Below are 21,819 nucleotides of genomic sequence, written 5' to 3' on the forward strand. Positions count from 1 at the left end.
GAACTTTAATCTCTCTTTAAACTAATTTAATTTAGTTCGGGTTTTTTAAAAGACTAAATCCATGCGAATTACAATATAATTGGTTGACATATATTCTTTGTTTTTTTCGAGTTCAGGATGGATAAAAAAATATCTATTCATATCCTGAAGGCATACGAAAGATTTTAAACTATATTAAAATAAATATAATAATCCAACGATTTACATAACTGAAAATGGTAAGAACTTGAGATAAATAATCTCCTAGCTAGCTAATATTCACCTAACTAGATACATTTGACTAAACCATGAATACTTTGTAGGATTTGATGACTACGATGTTGAAAAACTTCCCCGAGAACAAATATTAAAGGACACGCAGAGAATAGAATACCACGAGAGACATCTTCAAGAACTCCATAAAGCTATCACGTAAGAAAATGTCACTAGATATAATAAAATAACATTCGATTTTTACTAAATAATATTTTTATGATAGTTGATATTAATTAATGTCAATATATTAACACAAATACAGTGAGAATGGGTGTGACGTCAGAGGCTACCTTGTATGGTCGTTGTTGGATAATTTCGAATGGGAACATGGATACGACGTGAGATTCGGTCTTCATTATGTTGACTATTCAGACGATCTAAAACGTTACGCTAAAGATTCTGCCAAGTGGTTCAAACATTTCCTCGAGAGATCAGAACATCCGACACTGTTGGAATCCATTTTGAAAGGCGCAGCCCAAATCGGATCGGAACTAGAAAAAATAAATGAGTCCGGCCTGCATTCCGGCTCAGTAAGTATCAATAGATCAGAAGGGTTGGGAATCCACGCCGGTTTGCAACAGCTAATCTACTCTAAATACGAAGGGACACTGTAGAGATTTAGAATCCGGTATTCACGCTGACACACGCAATACATGTCACCATCTCAGCTCACACAAAACAACTTCTCCGTATTACCTGTTCGGCAACTCAACATCCTACTCGGACGGACGAGCTCGACCTACTCAGCTCAGTAGTTTATATACACAATCAGCTTTGTAAAATCCTTCGTTATATATATTGCAGAAATCTTGACTCATTCAATAAATTATCCTTAGTTTATTTGTTGGGCTCCGATATCAACAGATCAGTTTGAAACTATAAAGAAATGGTGTGGCCTGTACTGTAGATGATCTTAGTTATTTGGGAAAATAAGAGAAACAAGAAATTGAACTTTGACAAATGTCAAATGGTCAACGGCGCTAAGTTCATTGAACCTTTTCAAAATTATCACTTTGATTTATCAAGAAATCACAAGACTCGATCACCCGAAACGGAATACCTTTCCCGTAGCATTGTATTGAAGGGAAAATGAAAATAACATGCGCGAGTAGCGCGTCAGCATGCCATTATTACGTCAACAGCTAATAATTAAGTAATCTTGGTTATTAGGTGAAAACGCTACTCAAATTATTGTTTACAACATCTGTATTATTCACAAATTGTCGACACGTGAATTAGCGTCTGTAACTAGTTAAACCATTAACCAAATAAATCACCAAAACACATGGGTTTCTCAAGGGATAGAAAAAAAAACAATTATATAAATATAACTAAACCCAACAGAGATCTTTGATCCAATTATAAAAACTTTCCTCTAGATCTTCTGCATATTATTTCTCTCTCTCTCTTTATCCGAAAACATTAAATTCTAAAACTAAAAAACGCCATGGACGTCAAATCCGTATTTATCATCAGTATCATCATATCAATATCTGAACTTTATGCTTTGGATGCTTCGTTTCTTCGTTCGCCAACCTCTCTCCATCGAAGTAGCTTTCCTCAAGATTTTCAGTTTGGCGCAGCTTCAAGTGCTTATCAGGTAAACTTCCTCTTCTTTCTTTTCATATAACCGGTTTTCTTAAACCGGTATTTAGAGTCAATTTAATATAGATTTTGTACAGAGTGAAGGAGCAACCAACGTTGATGGAAAAGAACCAAGCATATGGGATACGTTTACTGAACAATATCCAGGTTCTTAGTTTTTTACTAGCTAGCCTTGTACTTAAAGTTACATATATATAAACACTATTATTATCTTTTAGATTTATGTTTGTATTTATTTTTCAAACCCAAACGATGCGTTTGATACAACTCATGAACTCCTAATTAATTTAACGCTTATACATATACACGTTGAGGATAAACTGATCAAGTGTTAGTAAGACAGTTAAAACGATTTGTGACTGCAGAAAAAATTTTGGATGGCAGCACTGGCGACGTCGCGGACGAATTTTATTACTTTTATAAGGTTTTGTTTTTGATAAATCCACAGTATTCTTTTTCTTATAGTAAAATATTGTAATATTTATGTGTTTATTGATTGTACGTGACATTCTATGTTTATTGGCCAGGAGGACGTGGCACTTATGAAAGAAATAGGGCTGGACTCATTTAGGTTTTCGATTTCTTGGTCAAGAATACTACCACGTATGATCTTCTTTTAATCAGTAATTTGATGTCTTTGTGTGTAGTCGTTAGGTGGCGACCATTTTCAACAATTTCTTATGTTTGGTTAATTAAAGCTACGTACGCAATGACAAATAACGAAACCAATTTGGTCCAATTTAGGAGGTAGGATTGCTGGAGGCGTAAATCAGGCTGGAATTAATTTCTACAATCATCTCATCGATGAACTCATTTTAAATGGTTAGTGCATGCATTTATTATATCTTCTTTTAACATCTTGCATTTATTATATCTAAACTGCAATTTTATGGAGTATATAATTAATCATATTATTATTTAAAAATTTCAATAAAAATTACTATTTTTTATTCATAACTATAGCACCATATTATCTCTTTTTTTTTTTTTTTATCTCAATATTATTTTGTAAAAACAGGTATAAGGCCTCTCGTTACTCTATTTCATTGGGACACACCTCAGGCACTTGAAGATGAATATGGCGGATTCTTAAACCCACAAATTGTGTAAGAATCTGCAAACTACACGATTAGTAAACATTAATTAAAGTAGAATGAAATATGGATCTGATAAAAATCGGGATTGAACAGGCAAGATTTCCTAGAATTCGTTGATATATGTTTTAAAGCGTTTGGAGATAGAGTGAAGGAGTGGATTACAATCAACGAGCCTAACATGTTCGCAATGTTAGGTTATAGTGTCGGTAACAGTGCTCCTGGTCGTTGTTCTAGCTTTGTCCAAAACTGCACGGTTGGAAACTCAGCCACTGAACCTTACCTCGTGGCTCATTACTTGATCATTTCTCATGCTGCTGCAGTCCAACTCTACAGAGAGAAGTATCAGGTTCCTTTGTTTTAAAACTTTTTGTTTTGTATTTGTAAGTTTTTTTTTTTCAAATTTGTTCTATAAATTAGTATTAGTGTTTTTGCAAGAATAAGTAAAATATATATATTGGCTTAAATCATATTCATAACTATCTCAAAAAAAGATCTTTTTTTTTTTAATTCTTTATATCGTCACTTGTGTTCTGAAGCAGAGATTTCATGGAGGAACCATTGGAATGAGCATTCAAACATATTGGATGATTCCGAAATATAACACTCCTGCTTGTAGAGAAGCTGCCAACAGGGCTCTTGACTTCCTCTTCGGATGGTAATTTATTTGCCTTTTTATGCAGATTTTATCATCTTTAATTTTCTCTATATATAAATGAGTCCAAATACAGTTATATTTTCTTAATATAACGTGTAACGTGGGTCGGTTTACACCTATGTATGTATGTGTGGGTGTGATAGGTTTGCTGATCCGATCACTTACGGAGATTATCCAAAGATAATGAGAGAGTTGGTGGGAAATCGACTCCCAAAATTTACAAAACAGCAGTCAGAAATGGTGAGAGGATCCTTTGACTTTTTTGGAATCAACTATTACACTTCAAGATACGTTGAAGATGTTATCTTCTACGCTAACACCAATCTCAGTTACACAACGGACAGTCGCGTCAATCAAACAAGTAACAAAAAAAAACAAAAGAAAAAAAACAAATTACTTACCAATTTATCTTCACCAATAATTTAAAATCTTTGTTTAAAACGTATTGTTGTAAATTACAGCTGAGAGAAACGGAGTTCCGGTGGGTGAACCGGTAAGATTTTTTTCTTCCTCGTAGACTGAATTAAGGTTTTTTTCCTTTGACTGATGTAAGTTATTTAGAGTAAATTACGTTAATTAATCATAGATTTTTAAATTTTAAATTTTCAGACGAGTGTAGATTGGCTCTTTATATGCCCAAAAGGGTTTCAAGACCTTCTATTATACGTTAAGTCAAAGTATCAAAACCCAGTAATCCTCGTCACCGAGAATGGTTGGTAAATTTTCTTTTTCTTTTTTGGGTACGTAAATGGGTTATATATAGGCATATAGCCATATAGGTAACGTGTATAAGGTCTAGCAATGAGGCAACATTATAGCCGTTTAATAATTTCCACTTGTTGACCCAAAAAAAAATAATTTCCACTTGGCACATATATATACTGCTTAATAGCTATATATACATCTAATAATAGTTACATTATGTTATTTAGAAAATAGAAAACAACTATTTTCTTTTGGTTTTCACGATTTTTAGTTTTTTTTTAATTAATCAATAAATTTGTTAGATCGGATCAACTGGTAAAAACAATTTGATTGCAATTTTTTAGTATTGAGTTATGTAATTTATTATTGTGGTCCTAATCATTCTGAGATATTATTCGACTTACTGTTTCTTTGGCTGCTTACGTACTTGACTAGGAATGCCTAGCGACAAGTCATTGTCCTTAAACGAAGCTCTAAATGACGAGGAAAAGATCAAATATCACCAACTCCATCTCTCTGCTCTTCTAGATGCAGTCAGGTTAGTATTCTAATTCGTCATATACAAACTATATTTCAAATAGGATCCAAAAAGATCTGTCATAATATTACAAAATTTAATAATGTAGTGGTTTGATGTCTTTTTTTTTTCGGAAATATTAAAACAGTCAAGGTGCAGATGTGAGAGGATATCATATATGGTCATTAATGGATGATTTCGAGTGGCAGTTTGGTTACAAATATAGATACGGACTGGTCTACGTTGATTTTCAAGATGGACTTCAACGATATCTCAAGACTTCTGCTCTTTGGTACCATCGGTTTCTCCTATCCAACTCGTCCTCTTCTTTAATGGACTTGTAGCGAGTAATAATATTTAATATGTTAAATTTATTCAACTTTGTTATATGTATTCCTAAAAATAAAACAAAACATGTAACTCGAACGGTGTTTATCCAAGACTGGGACACGTAATCACTTACATTAAAATAAAACAAAAACAAAAATCGACGACGAAAGATGACTCTCATTCGACACTCCACGTCATCAGGTTGATGCTATAGTGATCAATATTTGAATCTCTAAATTAACACAGAGCCAAATTACAGCAAACGCAAGTTAAGAAAAAAATATGATTGTACGTTATAACGGCAACTTTTTATGACCGTTGTTATCAAATTTCCTTTTTAATATGTTTGACTAATTTCCTTTCTTAATAATATAAATATAAANGAGACTGGACACGTAACCACTTACATTAAACAAAGTAAAAAAAATCGACGGCAAAGATGACTCTCATTCGACACTCCACGTCATCAGATTGATGCTATAGTAATCAATATTTGAATCTCTAAATTAACAGAGGGCCAAATTACAGCAAACGTAAGTCACATCAAATAAAATAATAAATTGTTAGGCAGTTAAGAAGAAATATGATCGTTGTAACGGCAACTTTTTATGACCGTTGTTATCAACTTTCCTTTTTTTCTTATGTTTGAGTAATTTTTTTTCTTAATAATAAAAATAAAAAGAAATTTTCCTTTTTGTTGAATAAACCTAACCTTTTCCCTTTTTTATACTGCTGCTCGCAACCTTTCTATATAAACAAAACCCTCACCTCGCTCGCTTTGTATTTGAGAAATCATAATTCTTCAAAAGTTAAAAAAAAAAAACACCTTGTTCTTCTTTTTCTTTGTAGTCTCTGTTTCATCTTGAGCAAGCAGTGCTAATGTTTTACAGAGAGTACTCACCCGATCTCGAGACCATCAAAATCGATGACCATCCGTACCAACACCGTGGGAACTGTTACTCGGCTTTGAACACACGATCAATGATCTCGACACCGTTCTTATTCCGAGGTGATGACGCAACCCATGGATGATGGATGCATGCATCATACGCGCCGTTGTAATTACGAGAGCCAGGTTAGTTCCTTCTGAAACAACGATTCGTCATTATTCCTATTTGATCTCGCAACTTTGGATTTATAATTTAAGTCTAACTTGCTTTGCCTGCTGACGAAAAAAGTATCTTCGGGCTCTCTTGTAGTTTTACGGAATTGACATGATCTATTTTTATTTTCCTTTTAACTATGTATCTTAATTTTAACCTTTAGTTTTCTTGTTACTGTATCTAGGTTCCTATTCTTGATAGTTGATACGCCAAGTCTGTGGGTGCAGCAGCGCAAGACTGTTTGGTTTCGTGGAACAATCTACAAGAAAGACATGGTAACGAATTCTATGCTCTGCTTTTCTTTTACAAATTTTATTATAAGCCAATAGATTTTCTTTTTTTTTAATGGTAAGAAAATGGTTTTCAATTTCAGATTAAAAAAAAAAATTAAAATTAGTGTTTTAAAAAAATCGTTTTTATTTGATAATGTTTTTAATTATAAAATAAATAACTAAAATATTAAATTTCAATCTTGTGAAAACAAACCAGACTTTGCATCCCGTCCTTAGGTCTCCTTTCGTCCGTTAGAGGTGTTCTAAGTTCAATCTGATTTCACATAATGTGAATGTAACACTTAAGTTTTGATTTTCACATTTATAACTAATATGTAAACAGTTTTGATTAACTAAGATTCTATGCAAAATATTTTTATTTCAAAATAAAACTAAAGTATAAAATTTCAATTTCATGGAAACAAACCGGACTTGACATCCCATCCTTAGACTTCTTCGGTCCGTTAGAGGTGTTATAAGTTCAATATGTTTTCACAATACGTGAATTTAACACTTAAATTTATATTTTTCGGATTTATAACTAAAACTAAAGTATCAAATTTTAATATTATGAAAAGAAGCCCTTAACTGGGAGTTAATGGATATGAAGAGCACAAATTATCACAAGAAACGTAGTAACAGCCTTCATCGATCTAGCCATATATATTAAGCTCAGTTACTTATTTTTGTCATAATTTTTTTTTTTCACAAAAATAAAATAACGCAAATCTAGTCGAAAATGAAATGTTCTCGTAGCCAGGATGGGTCCAAGTAGATGGATATTTTGGATGGTCATTGTTGGATAATTGCGGGTTTGAATTACGATATGGATTGTTTTGTGTAGACTACGAAGATGGGCTTAAGCGATATCCTAAAATGTCAATAATGTGGTTCAAAGATTTTTTGAAGAAAAAAGAAGAAGACATGATGAAAAAAGCGAGATTAAAAAGGATTAAGATTCCAGAATTTGAAGCTAATCAAATATATTGTTTTTTTTTTTATCAAAGAGGTGTTATCATTGGATTAGATAGAGAATAACATACATGACAATGATTGTTTGGGATACAACAGACATAAAACAGTAAAAGTACAATGATAGATAATAGCAATCGATGTGAAGAGCTTGAGAGCTATGAGCCACTTGCTAAGTAGCAATATGAAACTTGTAAGGTCAAGGCAAACCGATGCAGACTCCATGAGCAAGTTAAAGGAGTATAAAGCCACTGTCTTGAATCTTCGAAGACTTGGCGGAGATGAGAATGACAAAGCTACGTTGCCAAAAGGTCGAGCATGGATGTTGTGGCTCTGATGACCGATTACTACAAAGGCAGTTGTTGGTCCAAGGTTAAAAGAGTAGGCCTTTAAAGGGTTGTGGTAACCACTACTCCTTGGAGTGAAGGTCATAATGCCACTAATCTTTAAGGTTATGTGCAGGGACTTCAAAAAGTAGCAAATATGCGGTTTAGAGATCTTTAAGATTTGGTGAGGTATAGGTAGGACAACGGTGAAGCATCGGTAATCCCCACTCCATAGAGGTGGGATCATAATGCCAAGTTTCACCAAGCTGCCTCCATAAATGGGAACATCCCTATTGTATCCAACTAACAAGGTTTTCAAAAGGTTCCTATGCCATTCTAGCAACAATGTTGATTTAAGGTTCAACAGCAGTCTTCGGACTAAAGAGACCATTAAACTAAACAAATATTGCTTAGGGTGGGAAGGAGTAGAGTTCAGATCAATACCGGATACATACTGGTCTCGACACAAGAGATTATCAAACAACCTAGAAGAATCTAGTGATCTGTTACCGAGAATTACTCGACTTGACCAAACAGACAACACCGGTGCTAACAGGTTTGAACTTGATATAACATTATCTAAATCGGGTCGGATTAGGTACCAGTTCAGGGTTGTGACATAGTTTAACCGAGGTAAACTATCTACCAGGTAACTTATATGTGAGTGGAGAGAAGACCTGGGCTAGGGAGGTAGCTTCGGGGAAATAGAGAACGCCGGGGTTGTTGAAATCTCCATCAAGATCTTCCATGGCTTCGGCATCAAAACAGAGATCCCGTCCATTTGCAGCCAAGTAAAACACTTGGAGAGTGGATGTAGATCCGAGGAGCGGAGAGATGTTGCAGTTGATTGCGGGATGTGCCAGATCGAGGGATAGAAAACAAGGTTACCGGGGTGGTCAAGGGTTTGTGGAGGTGGTTGCAAGAGGGATGGACGGAGGTGGAGGGAAGAGGGGAAAGAGCTGAAGCTTACGCATTGCCGGAGTCGAGATCTGAGATCTCAAAGGGCCTCCGATGAAGAGAACAAGGACCTTAAAAGAAATGTGCGGAAGGAGGAGAGGACGAGGGTTACAGAACCAGAGCCCAGCGACACCGATCGGTCTCGACGCCGCCGGGGGAAGCTTTGTGCTAGAGAGGATATCAGCTAGGACGAACTCTCACTCATAATCAAATATATTGTTAAGAAGGCTTATAGCTGAGTTATTTTTTGTTGGGGAATCGAAAGAGTGTTTCTCCTGTTTAATAGTATACAGTTTCAAGTTTCAATAATCGAAATAAAATAAAATTTTGATAAATTATCGAATTTGTAAAGAGTTTTTCTACTAAAAGAAAAATCATCAAATAGATTCGAAAATAGCCTAATTTCTATGTCAGTTGATCGATGACAGTACATGGTTTTAATAGTAACAACGGTTGAGCTTTTAACCAACTGATTTAGATCAGAATTATAAAATACAGTGGGAATTATTCTAAACTCTACTGTAGCCAAATAAAAGAGGTACGTACTGCTACAAATACAAAGCAATAAAGAAAGCACATGGGAAGTAAAGGGAAGACAAAGGCCACATGCCATAATTCTAGGGTTTATTCCCTCTCTACTACTCCTCCATTCTTCTTGTTCCCATCTTTATTTCTCACTCTCTTCTCTTATCTTCTTCCTGTTCTTTATGTTTTTAATAGCAAAGAAAATTTTAGACATTTTTCATAGTGTTATTTTAAATACGGGACTAACGGTTGATGATACATTTGAAATTTGCATCGAACGTCCTTTCCATATGTTGCACAAATCGTTCTTGGTGTCTGTTAAGTCTTAAGCTACTAACATTTCCTTTAACAAACAAAGAAAAAGCTACTAACATTCACCTCTTTAGGATATTTTGACTAAATACTTTCTAGTAAATCAAGTAAAATAAGATATACAATACGTATCATCCGGATTGATATTCGATTCAAACTGAATTGAAACAAAACTTAGTTTGATTAAGATGAGTTATTTTTGTAGTATGATAAGATCTATGTAATATACGACTAACAAAAACCTTAGAAATTAAGATAATGATAACAAAACTAATCGACAGAGTCCAGGTTCCTAGTCTGGTAATTAATGATGGATAAGACATTGTCGTCGGCTTTAAATGGGCCATGAACCCATATGTGAGAGACTTCTTCATGTGAGCCATCAAATTTGGGGGCACCCTTTGTTTTTTCTTTCTTTTACCTTTTATCTCCTTTGATGCTGTTTACCATGAATTCAGACTTTTCGGCGTTGACCTTTTTGTGTGTTTTAAAGTCAAGGGGCTTAATTGGCTTTTTCTAAACAAGGATAAAAACTGGAGAAAATATTTGGAAAACGATGGATGATGATGATGATGTGGTTGGCCACTAAGTTTGGCCAAATCGGCGTTTGTTAATGTCTTTGGTTCCCATATGATTGGCGTATTGTGAAGGAGACCAAAAGACCAAACCTTATAACTGTTTTGGTCCATCTTATATAAAACTGGTCTATCGCATTAATTACTTTTGCCTACTTAACAAGGCACCTTGTGGGGATCTTATCGACCTTCAATCGGNTTTTTTTATCGACCTTCAATCGGACAAACTATACTTAATCCATTCCCTTAGTAGATCATACAAATGTGATTAATTTTTTTTCCAATAATATCCAAGTCTATATAATCATTTGATAATAAATAGTTTAATTCTTGTCTAACCCGATAAAAATTGAAAAATGTAGTTGTAAATTTAAGCATGCATAAAATAACAGAGCGAGAGTCATCTGCAAGACTGCAATACGATTCAATTAATTATGTTGGATTAATTAGAACATTAGTACGCACTACGTAAGTGTTTGGCTAGTCGAATCCATCATCTTCTCATCGATAACCCAAAGATGTCTTATGTTATTTATATTAATTTCAAAACATGAGAAAGTGATCACCTTACCTTGCGATAGGGATAAGAGAACAGAATGCTCAGTTTTTCTCACATGAGGATGGTCCCATCATGTTTTCACATAGTTTATTGAAACTTGGACCATCAACGTCTATTCGTTATGATATCATTATTAAAATTTTAATTAATCCTTTTCTACGAACGAATTGAAACTTTGGATCTTGGGTTTAGTGGAAGGCCTTATCATAATTATTTTAGTTCATTAGAGTAATGATACCAAGAGCGCACAAAACAAATAATTTCCCCTTTTCTAGTTTACCTATATAGATCGTGTTTACTTGATTTTCAAGTTCCAAGTACCTTTCCACTTTTATTTTATTTTTTATAGCTTGTTTAATACTTCAGAAAACTAAGCATGTGTCATCTCCAAAAGCTGCGAATCTAAACTTGTCACGAGGCAAATTTCCCACACATCCACAGAACATAGTAAACACGCAAGTACATTAGTGTTTCATACGCAAAAAAACATCTCCATTCTCAACTATGATTGCAATAAGTGAAGCTAATAATGCACTGTGTTATTATTTTACCCAATGGAAGCAATGTGTATATAGTATTACCAAGACTTGAAAATCAAAGTCATTATTGCATCATTATAGTTTTTTGTTTGTAACGTAAGAAAAAAATAACAGCTTAACACGAACACGAACGAGTTATCTTTTTCATCCCTTTTTTTAATAAGTTGTATTGAAATTTACTTAAAAACTTTTAGTTGCCTACATTTTTCTTATAAGAATGCTAATTAGTCTCATATCATTTACCGAGTATATACGAATAATAGTTAAATCTCAAATTTTCTGTTCTATTATATATAGATTTTTTTTTTTTCGTTTTTTCTAACAATAGAAAATGTCCCTGAGGTCACTGATCCTCCCAAAGATTACTTCGTAAAAACATCAATATTTTTGAGTTTTGAGATACATATATAATATTGCTATAACAATACTGCTTGTAAGTAGCCGTAGAAATTATCGATCGTAGTAAGCCGTCTGCATATTGAACAAAGTATACATATATCATTATATATTAAACAACTTGTGAAACTACTGTCTCTTTCTTAATTATAATCTTGGCGATATAAAACTGAGGAGATAGGTTGTTCTAATAAGAAAGTCTCAATTAGAGGTTTAACCATAAAAAAATAAAAGGTCGTTATGGTGGTTCAACTCCTAGTTGTCATCGATATGTTCCATCGTAAATGCCTCAACGCATCAAGCCAAGGGAGATTAATAATCCTCCAAGTATTTAATTAGTATTAAATCTAAAACCAATTAATTATTTACGAAACTAATAATTCTTAACCAAGTTGATGTACCAACCAATAGCGACATCTCTTTGCATCTTTGTTAATCTTTCTTTTTATTCATTTTTACCCAAAAACTTAGTAGATTATTCTGAATTATTATGTTTATTTATAATAATATATAAACCAGTATGGAGACGGATTAGATGACTTAATCGTTTGTGAAAATTAAATTGTAAGAGAAAAATACACCAACTATTGTCACCAAATCCAGAACAAATTTTATACTAACTATGGAATGGATAGTCATAGTATTAGTAGTTGTTAAGGTAATTAAAGTTGTTAAAAGTGACGACTGAATGTAGAAATGAAAGAATTAGCGCTAGTACGATTAAGACAGCATGCATCGTCCTTATTGCTGAATGATTAGGGTTTCGATATTCTGTACTATTTAACTAATTAAAACCTCTGGAATTTTCTGTACGTAACCAGTATACCAATTATGTTTTAGAGACAACGACATTGTACTAGCCTAGCTAGTCAATTAGTCATCATTGGGCTCAAAAATGATATAGAGCATTAGTTTGATGAGTTTAATACTTACTAAAAAAATAACTCTAAGGTTATGGCATTCTGGTAATAGTCGTTTATTAAAAGTATAATTCAAAAGTAATAACAAAAATTTAAGTTTCGTTTGATTCGGTTCAATTCGTGTTATAGAGGATATGAGTGTAGGTTTTTTTCTTTCTCATCGAACTCATCAAACTAATGCTCAAAAATGATATAGATTAAAACCAAAAAAAAAAATGATATAGACCATTAGTTTGATACTCAAAATATTTAAAATTTGGTTCGAATCGAAAAAAACATTTTGGTACATGCACACTATAAGCATTCATGTTTATGTAACGTTACATTAATTATTCCATATTGTAAATTTCTGCTGAGTTACATATAATATGTCATATCGGTTATCGTGTATTTCGATGCACGTAGGTCCAAATTCATTGCCGTCAAAAATGGATGATAAAATTCTCAAAATTATTGAGCAAGTTCTTGATATTATTATTCTTGTACGTATAACGTTAACTGAGAATAATTCCATCCATAAATACTTCGAGAATATTTTATTATTCGCGATCAATAAATTCTATTCAGTATATGGGACTCGAAATAACACTTATATGCACTAATGCATTGGTTTTTATTGGATTTAAAAACGGTAAAAGAGGAACGTGAGGGCAGATCTAATAACACAGCAGCACATGAACTTGAGATTAAACAGTCAACATAACGATTGAATATAATGCTTTATAATCTTACGGTAAGATTCGCATTTTGTTGCAAGTCAGAGCCGAGGAAATGGTGCAACGTGATGGCATTCTAAAACTCCACTATTCTGATGGTTCCCTACAATTCCGACGAATAATTTATAATCATAATATTTTGTGAATACGCCTATTCTTTTTTTCTCTTTTTTTCCATCAACTTCGAATAATGTCATTTGGATAAGGACGAAAGAAGCATGAAGTAAGAATTCGTCTTCATCTCTCACATCACCACCCAAATACTAAACAAAAAAATTGTATTATTGATCATATTATTGGTTGTTTTGTTTTCATTCCCTTGTTTATATATTGTTCTTATATATACCAAGTTTGAGCATCCCAAGTTTCATATAAGACCTAACTAATATATAATTATTATGTGAACTGATACAAAATATATATTCGTTTCGGAATCTAGTATACTCATTAACCATACAAATTTTGTCTTTTCTGAAAATTGATCTATAAGTTTTTAATCATAATATGTTTACTTTTAGTTAATATATAATTTCAATAATAAAAATATATTTTCAAATATATTATCAGTACTTTCTGTACTTTTTAAAGAAATTTTTCTATTTATAAATCGAATAATATCAACAATAGTTCGTATATCGTTATATTACTTCACAGTTGACACTACATTACCACACCCAAATATGAGATACTAAGATTACTTACATCCTTTGTGACCAAAGAAAAAAAAAAAGATTAATTACATCCTCTTTCTCCATGACTACATTACTAGCTTGTCTAATTGGTTACATTTAAGATTTTACATTATTGTATATTTTGTATAGAAGAAGCATGAGAATTGTTATTATTAACTTGGTCAGCGTCTGAAAGTGTGTATTGTATATTGTTATAATTGGCTTTATATTGACGTACGTATACTCTTAATTGGTTAATTAAAAGCAGTACTTATAGATATAATAAAATGGGATAGTCAGACACTGAGGACAGACAGATCTAGCAAGGCCAAACGATGATGATAAATTGATAAGCCATTAGCCATCTAATAAGTAATACTACTAGTTAATTAAATTTCGTTTTCAGTAACCAAAACCAGAATATTCAAGTCCACACGTAATACATAATAATACTATTGTATCCTTGAACTCTTCAAACTTCTACATCATATGATGTTCACAAGTTGCTAATATATAGAATATTAAAAATAAAAAAAAACTCTGGACTCGTTTGTTTTCTTTGTAGAGAGAAAAGACTTTTACACTTTTTAAGTCTTTAGGATGTGTAAAGAATAATTGAGGATGTAATTCGGTACAAACGCAACAGCCACGTTTTTTAATCATCTGTTTAACTAGAGTATTTGTTTTGTTCCACTTTCAAAAGTATAGTAGCGTACAAATTTGTCGATTATACCATATAGTGCACCTGAGGTAAAACAATCAATTTAGTCGCATTTTGAAAAGAAAAAAAAATTAAAATAAAATTTGCTATCGCTTAAAGGAATTAATTACGCGAACTATAATATATTATTTTTTTTTACCGAATTATATACTATATTTTTATCTCAAAAACTATATTATTATCGATCACATACAAAAAATAGTTGGGGATTTTGTATCGATTCCTTGAGATGCTGAAAAAAACTAGTTGAAGTGCTTCTGATATAATTTTAAATTGCCCCCTCGGCGTAAGATAATATATACATATGCTCTTGAACAATGGAGGATTAAGTTAAAGTATATTATTGTTTTTTTTTTCTTTTTTAACGAATATAGTCAGGAAAACATAAATAATTCGCATCAATCTGTATGTTTTTTGGTTAATAAGAATATTGGACAGTGAAAAAGTCATACTTTAATTTTTCCATACTATATGCATACCCCATCGACTAGTCGTCTTGAGATGTGCGAGTGGCGCAGATGAACACGTGTCAGATGCTAAGACGTTTAGTTGATCCGACGTGGACGAGAATACCGATGTGTCAAGTGGATTCCAGCTGGCATCTACTTTGATAAAGAGTTGGATATGACTTGTAAAGTAATCCAACAATTTTCCTTTTTTTTGAAAACAACTTATAAATTAAAATTACCTTAATAACAACATGTGCCCCTAGCATTTATTTAGCTTACTTTGTTTGTAAGATGTCGCAATAAATCCATTTTTGTGATGTAAAAAACTCTTATCTCATTCTTACGTGTATATCGATAAACTCACTTGTAGATTTGTTTACCAAACTTAGATAATTTACTACTACTAGCTAATCATTTTGCATTAAGGGTATATATTCGAGGAGCCAAAAGAATTGTATATTTTTATTTGCTTTTTACAGTATAATTTTTTTAATGAATTGATTAGGTATAGGTCGTGTATTAGGAGAAGTGTATATATACACAGGCTGTCGTCTGAGCTTTATATAACTTTTGTTCTTCGAATGATGCAAAATAAACAGCTGGCCGTATCACAACAAGACACTGTCATCGTTGTTGGTGTACGCAAAGGATAATACTCATTTTTGTGTTTCTTCTATTCGTAATTATGGTTCCTTGTTATTTTTATACTTTGACATCAATTTAAATTGGTCTCTTTCAGACATCTTTTTTCAAAAATTCGAAAAAAAAAAAAAAGTGATAGGAGTTCTCCTTTTTCTTCTTATCCCATGTTATCATATAACTCATAATTAAAATGACTCAACAAGTAATCTAATATAAATTAGAAAATTCAGTTATAAGCATTTATAAAATTAAAAAGAAAATGCCAAGTTTGAAATCCATATTTTTTTTGTTCAATTCGATTATATATACATTTTTACATTTTTATTTGATATTACTTTTTTGCGAACATGTATACAAATGACTTAAAAAAATAATTATCTAAAAAACCGACTATATGCATACATATTTACAAATTACTTTTTTTAAAAACCACTAACCAAACATCTAAAAAAATATCATATATAGAACAATGATGTGATTTGTCACCTTATTCGTCCTACGATTATAATTGGTTAACAAAAAAAATGATTGTATTATTATCATTCCCATTTGGTCACTATCCTGAAAACTCGTAGTCGTAGATATAGAACACATTTTGTATACACTTTATTTTATTATTCTCATTAAAACCATACTATTAAATTTGTCCAGAATAGCTCATTATTCATAGGAATTTAAAAAACTTGATGGACCTACCAAAAACTTCCAATAACTCTATTATTTCCCTTTATTATATAACACATAAAGAAAAAAAGAAAAAAAAAACGCATTTAAAATCCTTTTAATCACGGTTTTTTTTTTAATCTTCGTCATACACATTTGCTATATTGCTAATCACAGTCAAAACAATTTAATTAATTTTTTAATAAAGTAAACAGTTAAACAAAATTAAAAATAAAAACTGCCATGTGGTATCTTCTTCTCTGTTTCTTTCTTTCTCTCTCTCTCTTCCTTTAAGAACGCGTTGCAGACTTTGATCAGACTTCGCGTTCCCGCCGCCCATCTCTTTCTCTCTCACACGTTTCTTTTTTTTTGTCTCTCCCTAATTCATCGGCGTAGCTGTGTGATCCGATCAACATTGCAAATTTCTCAACTTTAAACCTCTCTTTCTTTCAAAACCCAAAATCACAAGATTTCTTCAAACACTCTGTTTTTTTTTCTCTTCAATGGCGTTATCGAAAAATAGTAACAGCAACAACAATAAGAAGAATGTTTCGTACATCTCAGTCCCTTCTCAGATCATAAACTCATTATCTTCTTCCTCTTTACAATCCCTTCTTGTTTCTCCCAAGAAATCATCATCAAGAAGCAGCAACACCAACAGATTCAGCTTCTCTTACAGAAACCCTAGGATCTGGTTCTTTACTCTCTTTCTCTTCTCACTCTTTGGTATGTTGAAACTCGGATTCAACGTTGACCCAATCTCTCTCCCTTTCTCACGTTACCCTTGTTCGACTAATCAACCATTAAGCTTCGACGGTGAGCAACGAGCTGAATCTCATATGGGTTTGGCTTCAAAATCGAATTCGTCTTCTGGGTATTCGAATTCGAGTGAGATTAGTCAATCAGACGGTGGAAAGAACGGGACTTTGTTAACGGAGGAAGGTGATTTCTGGAAACAACCTGATGGGTTAGGGTTTAAGCCCTGTTTGGGATTTACAAGTCAGTATAGAAAAGATAGCAATTCGATTTTGAAGAACAGGTGGAAGTATCTTCTTGTTGTTGTCTCTGGTGGGATGAATCAGCAAAGGAATCAGATTGTTGATGCTGTTGTCATCGCTAGGATCCTTGGAGCTTCTCTTGTTGTTCCTGTTTTGCAGGTCAATGTCATCTGGGGAGACGAAAGGTATAAAACTCATTATTTCTGAAACAAGAGGTTATGATAATGTGAAGTTGTTGATCGAATTGTTTGTCTTGTTTGTTTGTTGCAATTTTAGTGAATTTGCGGATATATTCGACTTGGAGCATTTCAAGAATGTGTTAGCTGATGATGTCCATATAGTTTCGTCTTTACCTTCTACTCATGTAATGACGAGACCTGTGGAAGAGAAGAGAACTCCACTTCATGCTTCTCCTCAATGGATCCGTGCTCATTACCTCAAGCGAGTAAGAATTTCTTACAAAAACTATCTCTAATTGGATGTGTTTGTTTGACTATAGATTGAGCTAATAATAGTGTTTCTTTCCTCTGTTTCTACAGATTAACAGAGAACGAGTTCTACTTCTCCGTGGTCTCGACTCAAGACTCTCCAAGGACCTTCCTTCTGATCTTCAGAAACTACGCTGCAAGGTAGCTTTCCAAGCGCTGAGATTTTCCCCGAGGATTCTTGAACTCGGTAACAAGCTAGCTTCAAGGATGCGTAACCAAGGACAGTATCTCTCACTTCATTTAAGAATGGAGAAAGATGTTTGGGTTAGAACTGGTTGTCTCCCTGGTTTAACTCCCGAGTACGACGAAATAGTCAACAGCGAAAGAGAACGTCATCCTGAGCTTCTTACCGGTAGATCAAACATGACTTATCACCAGAGAAAACTCGCTGGTCTATGCCCTTTAACTGCTCTAGAAGTCACAAGGTATAGTACTAACCAAAATCCACAAAATCTTTTTGCTTATGGTTTGGACAATTCTGTATTTAACAGTGTTATTGCGATTGCACAGGCTGCATAAAGCATTAGAGGCTCCAAAGGATGCGAGACTCTATTGGGCAGGAGGAGAGCCTCTAGGAGGGAAAGAGGTGTTGGAGCCATTAACTAAAGAGTTCCCTCAGTTTTACAACAAGCATGATCTTGCGTTACCCGGGGAGCTTGAACCATTCGCCAAGAAAGCTTCGGTTATGGCTGCGATCGACCACATTGTCTGCGAGAACAGTGATGTTTTCATACCGTCTCATGGAGGAAACATGGGACACGCGTTACAAGGGCAACGAGCTTACGCTGGCCACAAGAAATACATCACTCCAAATAAGAGACAGATGCTTCCTTATTTCATGAACTCGTCGCTTCCTGAATCGGATTTTAACAGGATTGTGAAAGATCTTCATCGAGAATCATTAGGACAGCCGGAGTTGAGAATGAGCAAAGCTGGTAAAGATGTTACAAAACATCCTGTTCCAGAGTGTATGTGCTCAGATAGACAACAACAACAACGGTAATCCAATGCTTAAGCCTTACAGGGGGGTTGGTCATTGTCACATTGTTGGTGGCTCGGAAGATTCAGATGACAGCCGATTTTTTCCCGATCACCGGAACTTTAGTGAGGAAGACGATTCATAGTGGTGGTTCGTGTGATATTCTTTTAGTTCGGTCATTTTTTTTCAAATCTTTGGGAGTAAATAACTGTTACATGTTTTTTTACGGTATACGTGGGAAGTAGAATAGTGAGAGGTTATATAAGATATGATTCTTTGATTCGATTTATTTTCGCTGTAATTATATATTACAGAGTTGTATACGGTTCTTGCTTGTACTATATAAATAAAGCAACAGTTTATCATATCTGCTTATCAATTCAGCTAACCATAGGTTTGTTTACACTTTACATCTTCACAAAACTGCAAGTAGAGCTACAAACTGGTAACATATTAAATGGGTCGAAAGATATAGCACAATAGCGCTTAACGGGCTTTTTATTTTGTGTTTAGCATGATGATTAAACCGATGTCGTTTTAATTAGGGTTTCTTTTTGTTACAGAGCGACGTCGTTTTGGTTGTCTTCTCTAAACTCATAGATTGAAGTCAAACAGTCTTGTTCGGGTTTTGAGAGACAGAGAGGTTTAAGCTTCTGGTTTCTGTGTCGTTCGTGTTTGATCACAATCTTCGCACCTCAGAAGGGCTGGCTTTGGCTTTTGCGCTCTATTGAGAATCAGCTTTTCCAGGTCCGGTTTCGTTTTCTGGTTTTTTTTTTGTTTTTTGATTAGAGGAACTCAAATGAAGAACCTTTAATCGTTGTTCTGGTTGAATTAGTCTGAATTGTTGTTAGCTTTGAATTGAAATAGATGCCTCGAAGACCAATAGGAAGACGATTGGCAAAGCATCAGCCTTTAGCATTTTCGCCGTTTATGCGGTTACTTGCTTTTGCTTCAATGGCTAGGCGTGATTTGCCTCATCCTAAAGACTGTCAATGTTCTGAAGAGATCTCTTTTGGTGAGTAAAACTAATGTAATTGAGACTTTTCTATTCACAACCGTTGTAAACTTGTAGTGATGTTATCTATCATTCTAACTTTGTAGATGAAAAGGAAAAAGTCCCTAAGTTAACTAGAAAAGAGAAAGATGAACAAAGTTCGGACTCGTCTGATGAAGAAGACTCTCAGGTAAGAGGGGTTAATTTGTTCTTCTGTTGGTTTTGTAGATGAAAAAAGCTATTTAATTTATTAATGTTTGTTGATCTTTGAAGGGAGATGTGCAAGCAGACTTTGAGTTCTTTGATCCTAAACTTACAGACTTTCATGGGGTGAAGACCCTATTACAGAACTATCTCGATGACAAGGAGTGGGATTTGAGCAGTTTTGTTGATTTGATATTGGAACAGACAACTGTTGGAACTGTTGTGAAAGTTGCAGATGATGAGGACGAGTCAGTATTTGCTGTTGTCACTGCTCTTAACTTGGCAAGATATAAGGCAAGTCACAAACAAAAACTCACTTCAAACGTGTGCTCTGTATTATACATAAAGCTTGTTTAATTTGGTTTTTAGGCTTTGTTGGAGTAATTCTCTAGTCCTGAAATGTTTTTGTTTGCATTTTGTTCAGGACAATAAGTGCTTTAGTGAGGTAAAAGAATTCCTCCGTAAAGTTTGTTCTGAAAAGAATATAACGAAGGATCTAGAAATGCTCTTGGAGAAAAAAGCACAAGATGTTGGTTTATTGGTTTCTCAAAGAGTAATGAATCTTCCCCCACAACTTCTTCCTCCTCTTTATGATGGGTTGTTCGATGAAGTCTCTTGGGCCACTGAAGATGAGGTTTCCATCTTTTTCATATTAACTCTTAGTGTAACTCCTCCTTATGAGCAATACAAATTTTAACAGTTTTAAAGTTGTTCCTGTTTATATAGCCTACAGGAGAGCTTCGTAGATCATTCCGCTTCAAGTCATATCTTCTAGTCACCAAGATTTACAAGGTAATTTTTTGTTTCTTTTAAGACTTTGGTTTATCAGGCTATCTTGTTTGTATTAGTGATGTGATATGTATTCTTGGTTATATAGCTGAAGAATCCTCAGCAGAGAAAACCTCGCCGTGGTGAAGAAGACATTGAAGAAACAATATTTCTTAAGCCTGAAGATGAACTTTTCCTCGAGGTAACTTATTCGTGACATATAATTTACTCGATTTGTTGTGTGTAGTAAAGGAAAATTAGTTATTCTCTAAACATTGTGTTGAAAAAATTGCATTTGCAGCTTAGCTCTTGGTCCTTCACTTTCCCCATGTGCTCACAGCTCGTTACTTCTCAAGAAGTAAGTTTTCTCTCCGGCTTATTTATACACATAGTTTTGATTTTAATTGTTTCTGTCTTGTGATTTTTTTGGTTTTACCGGCGATTCTTACAGATGAAGAATTACCAGCTGATGGGTTTAGTGATGGCCGTGGAAGCAAACAAGATTCCTAAATTCAGACAGATGTTGAACTCTCTCATTGATTAACAATGATGAACATCTTCTTCTTCCTCTACCTCTTCTTCGTTAAAGATTCAGTTGTATCGATTCCCGCCAGTTTTGATTTGGTTAACATTGTACTGTGGGTATCTCCTGCAAAAATTGTGAGGCTCTGTCTTGTGGGGAAACAATGTCTTTGTAAAACACTGTCAAAAACATTATTTCTGAGAATTCATTTTTAAAACCTCCAAATCAAACAATTACACGTAGCACCATTGTGAAAGTAGCAAATATTATCCGTAACGCATAAATTAGAAAACATAAAGAAATGCATCACAAATGAACGTTGTTGTTGGGAGGTGGCTCCACCCAAAGGTGGTGGTGAGACGCTCGGTGTGTTGGAGGGGGGG

The 21,819-nt window shown here is 33.8% G+C and overlaps 3 protein-coding genes and 1 long non-coding RNA gene across 6 annotated transcripts; all 4 read left to right on the forward strand.

Annotated features, from left to right (window-relative positions):
• On the forward strand, window positions 1,575-5,267 carry LOC104782996 (beta-glucosidase 17). Of its 2 annotated transcripts, XM_010508072.2 has the most exons (13): window positions 1,578-1,855; window positions 1,938-2,007; window positions 2,226-2,284; window positions 2,388-2,463; window positions 2,605-2,682; window positions 2,879-2,966; window positions 3,051-3,303; window positions 3,497-3,612; window positions 3,756-3,973; window positions 4,074-4,105; window positions 4,222-4,324; window positions 4,753-4,855; window positions 4,983-5,267. In XM_010508072.2, the coding sequence occupies exons 1-13, from the start codon at window positions 1,703-1,705 to the stop codon at window positions 5,176-5,178; spliced, it is 1,545 nt and encodes a 514-aa protein (XP_010506374.1). In that variant the 5' UTR covers window positions 1,578-1,702; the 3' UTR covers window positions 5,179-5,267. The 2 variants fall into 2 exon arrangements, with proteins under 2 accessions (XP_019100627.1, XP_010506374.1); XM_019245082.1 differs by lacking the exon at window positions 4,983-5,267 and having other exon boundaries at window positions 1,575-1,855; window positions 4,222-4,328; window positions 4,753-4,843.
• On the forward strand, window positions 5,948-9,336 carry LOC104782998. 2 transcript variants are annotated; one of them, XR_767108.2, is made up of 4 exons: window positions 5,948-6,239; window positions 6,452-6,542; window positions 7,384-8,393; window positions 8,487-9,336. It is a non-coding gene; the product is annotated as an uncharacterized LOC104782998 (long non-coding RNA). The 2 variants fall into 2 exon arrangements; XR_767107.2 differs by having other exon boundaries at window positions 7,384-9,336.
• Window positions 16,751-19,314, forward strand: LOC104782999 (uncharacterized protein At1g04910). The gene is made up of 4 exons (XM_010508074.2): window positions 16,751-17,665; window positions 17,757-17,925; window positions 18,020-18,393; window positions 18,479-19,314. The coding sequence occupies exons 1-4, from the start codon at window positions 16,986-16,988 to the stop codon at window positions 18,969-18,971; spliced, it is 1,716 nt and encodes a 571-aa protein (XP_010506376.1). The 5' UTR covers window positions 16,751-16,985; the 3' UTR covers window positions 18,972-19,314.
• On the forward strand, window positions 19,563-21,462 carry LOC104783000 (protein BCCIP homolog; the record flags this gene model as incomplete). The annotated part of the gene is given in 9 exon segments (XM_010508075.2): window positions 19,563-19,694; window positions 19,815-19,962; window positions 20,049-20,131; window positions 20,215-20,439; window positions 20,570-20,779; window positions 20,872-20,937; window positions 21,023-21,115; window positions 21,215-21,271; window positions 21,365-21,462. Coding segments are annotated over 8 exon segments (975 nt in total). The 5' UTR covers window positions 19,563-19,694.

This window comes from Camelina sativa, chromosome 4, assembly GCF_000633955.1.
Source record: "Camelina sativa cultivar DH55 chromosome 4, Cs, whole genome shotgun sequence".
Lineage (NCBI taxonomy): Eukaryota > Viridiplantae > Streptophyta > Magnoliopsida > Brassicales > Brassicaceae > Camelina > Camelina sativa.